We start from the raw sequence: 7,295 nt of genomic DNA, 5'->3' as shown, positions 1-7,295 counted from the left end.
AAGAGAACATCAACAAAGCTGTGGGGGAAGGGAAGGATGCTTTTGGGGATCAGCAGGAGGGCACGAGGAGTTCATTACAGCTCAGGGAGACACTGGGTTGAACACATGCAGGAAGGAATGGCACTGTCCTTACAGGTTGTGGACCTCTTCAGAAATGCTTTCTGTTTAGTTCTCTGGTGGCTGCACAGCATGGGTGGTGTCATGCCAGGCTGGCCCTGGGCCAAGTCATACTCCTGGGACCTAGGGACTCCATCTCTCCACAGCAGCTCAGCTAGCCACAGCAGCTACAGGGGTCTGAGCATGTGTTTTCAGCATTTTTACTAGATTTCTAGCAGTGTGTGACACCTTGCAGCTTTCGAGTCACAGAGGGCTGGTGGCAGCAGCAGTCACTGTTCCTGCTTAATGCTTCCCAGGAATTCACAAGCCATCCAGCCACCACCAGCACAACTGTGTTGGCTCTGGGATTGAAAAGTGACTTTGCATGGAACACCAGGCTTTGCCTTTCCTATCAGTATAAATCTCCTCTCCAAGAATCTGTGAGCTCTTGAGTTCACGCGTCCGCAGAGGAGGATTTCACTTCCCTCATGGCTTTCCCACAGACACGTCTGGGTGAACACAGAAGTTGACGAAGTCTGTTCAGACTTTCCAGGTATCATCTTGGACCATAACCCTAGTGATCCCACGTGATGGAAATCCCCGTGGGCAATGAAACTGTATAGAGCTTTTCTTTGAATTTGGTCCAAATTCTTTGGAAAAGAGTGGGGAGGGGTGGAGAGGATAAATTGCAGCACCTCCTTGCCTGAGTTCAGAGCTGAGCTCCTCCAAAGAGGCAGAGCAGCACCCTGCGAGGAAGATCCCTCTGACAGCCACCATGTTCACTGCAAAGACAGTCCTGATGCTCGTCATGCTCCTCACCCTCTCTCCACACTCTGATTCAGGTAAGGCACCTCATGGGCCACCACTGCCAGTCGGGACTCAGAGTCATCCCATTGGGGTGGTCAGGCAAGAAATCCCAGTACGGAGCAGGGATGGTGCTGCTGGCAGGAGAAGCAACCTCCTGGCCAGGGCAGAGCAGCACATCCCAGGATGCAGGGAAGGATGGAAAGAGCTTCTGGAGCTGGGTGGCTTTGGAAGAGGTGCTGCAGGGCTGTTAGTGCTGGATAATAACCTGGAGCATCCTTCTGCCCCAGGAATGAAAGAGGAGGGCACCTGGGGCTCTTCATGGCAGCATCTGCAGAAGTTGGGGGGTGATGTGTGATCAGCCTTGTCATGGGGGAAGGTTCTAAAGACATGCTGCCTTCCAGAGCCAATGTTCACCACCTCTCTTTGTCTCCTCCAGCCCCTTACGCTCCGTCTGAGTGCTGCTTCCAGTACATAAAGAATCCTCTCCGGCTGGCAAACCTGAAGGGCTTCTACGCAACTCCCAAGGAGTGTTTTTCCCCAGCAATTGTGTAAGTCCTGGTACTTTCCTCATTGCTGTGCTGTCTCCTGGGCCATCACAGGTTCAGTTCATCTGTCTTGACCGAGGACAGAAGTGGGCCAGGTCTGCATAGCCACCATGGTCTTCCAGCACAAAAAGGGGAGGATGTGACTGTCTAGGCACTTCTGCAGAGCAAAGTTAAGGACACAAGTCCATGGCAGCTCCTGAAGGCTCTGCACAGGCTCTAGAGGTGCTGGACTGCAGGATGAGCTGCTTGTAGGGCATCAAATACCCAGGGGCAGCATGCAGGGCCAAGGGGAAAATAGGAGTGCAGGGAAAGAAGGATGGCGTGGGCACAAGTGGGATTATAGCTGTCATTTCTCACAAAGCTTCACCTTTTGTCTCGGCAGGTTTGAGACCAAGAATGGGACCAAGGTCTGCGCAAACCCAAAGGTGACCTGGGTGCAGAAAACAGTTGAGAGGCTTCTAAAAAGGAAAGGAGTTCATGCCCCATGATGCAGAGTGGGTGCCCAACATCCTGGTGAGAAGGAAGGTTTATAGTCATCATCCCAGAAGGGGCTGTGGAGGTCTCTGCTGCTGGGAGAGAGCAGTGACTCCCCAGAGCCTGCGCCACATCCACCAGCCAGGCACCAGCTCCTGGGATGCTGCTGGACACACCAGCATCCACCTGCTGATCACAGCTACAAAATAAAGGTTTACTTTGTGTGCTACTGGCGAGTTGTGTCCTTTATTCTCCCAGCTCCACAACCGTGGTGCTGCCAGCAGGTCGAGGCAAGGAGCTGGCCAAGGGGCTGGGTGGGATGGGGACTCCTTCTGGGGCAGGCAGGGAGGGGGATGGATGGTGCTGCATGGATGCACCATTTGGGTACTTGCTTCAAGGGGACTCAGAAGGGGCTGAAGACTCCTCAGAGGGCTTTGAGGTGCAAAACTGCCACCAGTTTTGAGCTTAGAGCTTTCAGCTTGTCTCTTGTGCTGCCCTGTGCAGAAGCACAGCTTGGATGCCATGTCTACCCCAGGACTGTGGTGTCTGAGCTGGGCTACAGAGGAAAGGTTTCTCTGCAGAGCTCCCTGGGCAGGTAGATCAGAAGGGAATGCTAAAGCAGACAAGGGATTTACCCACACACAGCTCTGAAAATTATCTCTGCCAGGGGTGAGCTTAGCAGTGATCCCTGCCAGGGTTTTGGGATGGAGAGGAGAACTGGAAGGGCAAGAGTGAGAAAAGTCTTGGGTTAAGATAGACACTAATAAATAAGGCAAAAGCTATGCACAGAAGCAAAGCAAAATAAGGGATTCATTCATTCCTTCCCCTTGTGGGGGAGGTGTTCAGACACTGCCAGCAGAGCATGGCTCCACCACGTGTGACAGTGACCTGGGAATACAAATGCTGTAACTCTGAACATCCTCCACTTCCTCTTTCTTTTCTCGAGACAGTTTAACAAAAGGAGGAGAACCAACTAGGCAAAAAAAATAAATAACGGAAAACCACCAAAAACACCCACCAAGTGATAGTAAAGCCGTCACTCGCCACCAGTCGGATGATGGTCAGCCAGTCTCTGAGCAGCAGCCACACTGACAGCCCTGCTGTCAGCACTCCCAGTTCTGGGGAACAGGATTTTGGCTGCAGAGCACCTCCAGGAATGCGTTCACAGCAGGGACGAAACCCATCTAGAGCTGAGGGAATGACTCCAACATGCTGTAGCTCTGGGAACTGGAGGACTCATGGGCACCAAGAGGCAGGTGGAGATCTCTGGGTGTACCAGGAGATGCTTCAGCCTGAGGACGCTTTTTAAACTGCTGCCTTTACCCTTCCAGGGCTTTCAGGCCATGGAGTCACCCAGTTTGCTGGGGCTTGGTGCCCTCTCCTGACTGCTGTGCCATGGAAGCAGCACCGACCCCAGCGCTCTGTCGTATGCAGAGGATTAACACACCCTGTTCAACTATTGTATGATCATCTACTCTAAAATCAAAGCATTATATGAGTCAGAGAATATTTCCCATCTGTACATTCCTTTTTTTTCTTTTCCCATGCTTACCCAGTTTAATTTCTAAAGTCGGGGTTTTCCTCAGTCAAAATATTTGTACTCAACTATTAGTTAAAGTGAGGTTGCAGGTGGTTTGGACACCCATAAAATCCTGTGCACAGCCTGTCCCCCCTCTTCTCTCTACACAGATGCCTGCTTGCCTTTGTATATGCTTAGTTAGGAGCTCCACACAGGGAGAAGAGACTGTGCCACCAGTGAGGATGGCCTGGGAGGTTGTTGGGAGCATCCCAGGCACTGCAGTTTTGAAGAGGCTGGAGAAGGCTAAAGCCAAACCCAAAGCTCCACTGCTCAGGCAGGGACAGACAGGGAAGCCCAGAGAGCTGTGTGAGGCCTCTCTGAGCTTCCAAACACCCCACATGCACTGATTTGCCTTATGAAGGGCAAATAGTAGAGGCATCTACTAATGCTTCCAATAGGACTAATTGACTAAGAGAAAGGAGGAGCAACTGTGTGCTCCCCCAGACGAGCCTGAAAAAGGAGCTCAAGGCTTGACACATAAGGTTTTCTGAATCAGAAAATGTTGGGGGGGAGCTTGACACATAAGGTTTTCTGAATCAGGAAATGTTGGGGGGAAAAAGCCATTAGCTCAGTTCTCAATTACAGCCCTTCCCTTCTGACCAAGGCCTAGGAGGTGGTGTGACCCTGGTGGCTGCTGGGCTGAGGGTCTGTGTGCCAGGGAGGTGGTAGGAGCTTGAAAGGGAGGGCAGGAGGACCTGGGGGTGGATGCAAACTCCATTGATCTTCAGTGGACTCAGGGGCTGCTGTGTGCCAGGTGTTTTCTCCCTGCAGAGCTCTTTCCTGGGAAAATGGCACTACAACACAGCAGTGCTGTGCCCAGCTCCCTGCATGGCCACCCCACCCCATGCCAGGTCACCAGACCCCATGTCCTGCAGACCAATTCTTCTAAATCAGAGTCTTCAGCACATTCGATTTGTTTCCTTCTCCTTTCTTCTTCCAGAGAAGTTGTGCAAACATGAGATAATCTTCAAGGAAGTCCATTTTCACCTTTCTTCCCCTTTGAGAAGACCTAGCTTGCCTCATCCCCAAGCCACAGACAGGTCCCTTCCTGTGCTCCCACTCACCATCATCCCATGTGGGTTCCCACCAGGACCTCACCCTCCTCACACGCAGACTGCAGCTGCATCTTGCCTTCCTGGGGAGCAGATCCCTGCATGGAACCTGGGTTGATGCCCACCAGTCCTCTGTGCCACCTGCCTTTGGGGTTCTCCCTGAGGATGGGCTAGGATGACTCTCTTGCGGTTGTGGTAGGGTTTGTCCCATGTCCCTGCAGAAATGACCTGTCTGTGCACTGATGGCCATGAGCCTCCATCTGTCTGACCCTCTCATTTTGATCCCAGAGCTGGTGTGGGAGGCAGGGGCAACAGTTGGACTCAGACTTGTGATCTGACCTGGATGCATCACTGCCACTGCCCCATTTCTTCCCTTTCTATCAAGTCTCCTGAACCCAACAAAAGCATCTCTGCCAACCCCTGCTCTGGGGTCCCTCCTAGTTCAGTCCAGTGTGGCTTTTTCTGCCTGACATCCCATCCATCCCATCCCATCCCATCAAGTGTCTAACCCAGCACCCTCAGTATGTCCAGGGTGGTCAAAGAGTCTGTTTTGGAAGGGACTCATTAGTCACTTGCCTTTGACGACGCAGACAAACCAGTGAAACCCACCTATGACCTGTTCCTGCACAGAGCCTGTAAGTTGTCCCTCCTGTTAGAAATAAACAGCAGAACATTAGACTTGATGTTCTGCCTTTACAGTAAGTTAATTTTAATCTCCTTTCCTGAGTAAACTTGAGTTCCCCAGAAGTCTCCTGCAAGCCCCTCACAGCCTCATAGCTCTTCTGCAGAAAGCAGAAGTAGATGTCCTGCTCCTCAACCTCTTCCTCCCACCACTGGATGTGCCCTTAAATGACAGAAACCCCCTTATACCCAGGAAGAGGCTTCTCAGAACATGTCTGAAATTTTCTGGAAAACTGTCCAAGTGGGTGGCATGCAGGAGATAAATTACGGTGCTGTGAGATCCAAAGCCATAGACACCGAGCAGAGCAGAACAAAGCAGGACAGAGGAAGAGCCCTCACACAGCCACCATGCTCGCTGCAAGGACAGTCCTGCTGCTCTCCCTGCTCCTCACCTTCTCCCTGCACCACACCACAGGTAAGGCACCTCGTGGGCTACGCTGCAGGTTGGGGTTTGGAGTCTCCACTGGGCACGTCCCATTGGGGAAGTCGGGCAGGAAACTCCAGCAGGAGGTGGGAATGGTGCTGCTGGCAGGAGGAGCAACCCCCTGGTCAGGGCAGGGCGGCACATCCCAGGATTTGGGGATGGGTGGAGAAGGTGCTGGGTGGTCTCAGCAAAGCCAGCCCTGGGCAGATGCTACAGGATCTTGGAGGAGGCTCTGGCAGCCATTCCCCAGGTCTCAGCTGGATGAGCAAATTGTTGAAGGGGGAAGCACATGCAGCTGTCTGAAACCTTGAAAAACACTCTGCTAGTTATGCCCCTGCCATGGAAACCCCCCAAACCTCATCCCCAGGCCGAGTGCCTCAACCTCGCTGTGCCACTCTGGTGGCTGCAGCAACACAGGTTGTGGGGTGCCAGGTCCTGTGCTGCCCTCCCCACCCCCACCCACATCCCAGTCCTGGGCTTGCTGCCATGAAGGGAGACAAATCCTTGCCATGGGATGCTGCAGGAACTCCACAATCTCCATCCTGTGTTTGATAACCTGCAATGCAATGCAGTTTGCTGAAAAGTGCTGGCAAGGGTGTTCACATCCCTCCCTTCCCTTCCCAGGTCACTCCACACCTGTGGAATGCTGCTTCCAGCACGCACAGAAACCTGTCCGACACGTGCAAAGCTTCTATGAGACGCCCAGGGACTGTTCCCTGCCTGCAGTCGTGTGAGTACCTCAGGGTTTGCCTCCCACCTCTGCACAGTGGGGAGCTGGAGCAGCTCCTCCATCCCATCCCATCCCATCAGGAGCATGTGCTTGGGGGGGGCTGTGCTAGCAAAGTAGCTCTGTGGGTTGGGAAAAGGCAGGAAAAAATAGGAATTAGTGCTTTCTGCTACTGCCAGTGGCCTGGGCAGAGTCAGCCCAAGGAGGGCACAGGCTGCTGGACATAGCTCCAAGCCTCAATCCAGAATGGGGCTGCACAAAGGGAGGGGAGAAGCGCCTGGGAAGGGAATGGCTCATGGTTCATGTTTTTACTCTTTCTCCTCACTTGCTCACTGCAGGATTGTGACTGCCAATGGTTTTGAGATCTGTGCTGACCCCAAGAAGCCCTGGGTGAAGAGAGCCATAAAAAAGCTTCAGAGGAAAAAATGAAATCTTCCTTTTCCAGTCACATCCAACTTAGCCATCCATCCAGCCCTCCTGTCTCTGGAGGGAGCAGACAGTGCTCACAGCACTTCTCTGAAGGATGCCACAGCAGTCAGCACGATCACTGCAGGTGAAGCCAGCCCAGACCTGGCAGGATCAGGTGTCAGAGTCAGGGACCAGCCACGAGTCCCTCCTGCTGTCACTGCCCTGCTGGGATGTGCCAGTGGAGCAAATATTTATAATAAAGACTCATTGCCACAAGCTGCTCTTTGAATTTTTCCTGATTCTCCAACCCAAGGAATAGATCCTACAAGCCCAGGGCATGGTGTGACTGTAAAACACCTTTGCCATTATGTATTCCTCCAGGCTGGGAGCAAACTGTGCCTGGTGACAGTGTGTTCAATTGGGAATGTGATAGTGGAGCCAAGTCTTGACCCGTGGGTCAGTGTGAGCTTACCTTTACCCAAAGGTAAGGCTGTATGTCCTC

The 7,295-nt window shown here is 52.7% G+C and overlaps 2 protein-coding genes across 2 annotated transcripts; both read left to right on the top strand.

The window, feature by feature from the left end:
* The first annotated feature begins 871 nt into the window (after window positions 1-871).
* LOC103797538 (C-C motif chemokine 5-like) lies at window positions 872-1,936 on the top strand. Its single transcript, XM_009069757.1, has 3 exons — window positions 872-938; window positions 1,340-1,451; window positions 1,831-1,936. Exons 1-3 carry the CDS (start codon window positions 872-874, stop codon window positions 1,934-1,936), a joined length of 285 nt encoding a protein of 94 aa, XP_009068005.1.
* Window positions 1,937-5,582: 3,646 nt separating this feature from the next.
* On the top strand, window positions 5,583-6,814 carry CCL17 (chemokine (C-C motif) ligand 17). Its single transcript, XM_009069755.1, has 3 exons — window positions 5,583-5,649; window positions 6,283-6,388; window positions 6,724-6,814. The coding sequence occupies exons 1-3, from the start codon at window positions 5,583-5,585 to the stop codon at window positions 6,812-6,814; spliced, it is 264 nt and encodes an 87-aa protein (XP_009068003.1).
* Window positions 6,815-7,295: the final 481 nt, after the last annotated feature.

Source organism: Acanthisitta chloris, unplaced genomic scaffold (genome assembly GCF_000695815.1).
Source record: "Acanthisitta chloris isolate BGI_N310 unplaced genomic scaffold, ASM69581v1 scaffold23312, whole genome shotgun sequence".
Taxonomy (NCBI): Eukaryota; Metazoa; Chordata; class Aves; order Passeriformes; family Acanthisittidae; genus Acanthisitta; species Acanthisitta chloris.
Note: the sequence above shows the minus strand (reverse complement) of the source record. Positions and strands in the feature narration are given on the sequence as shown.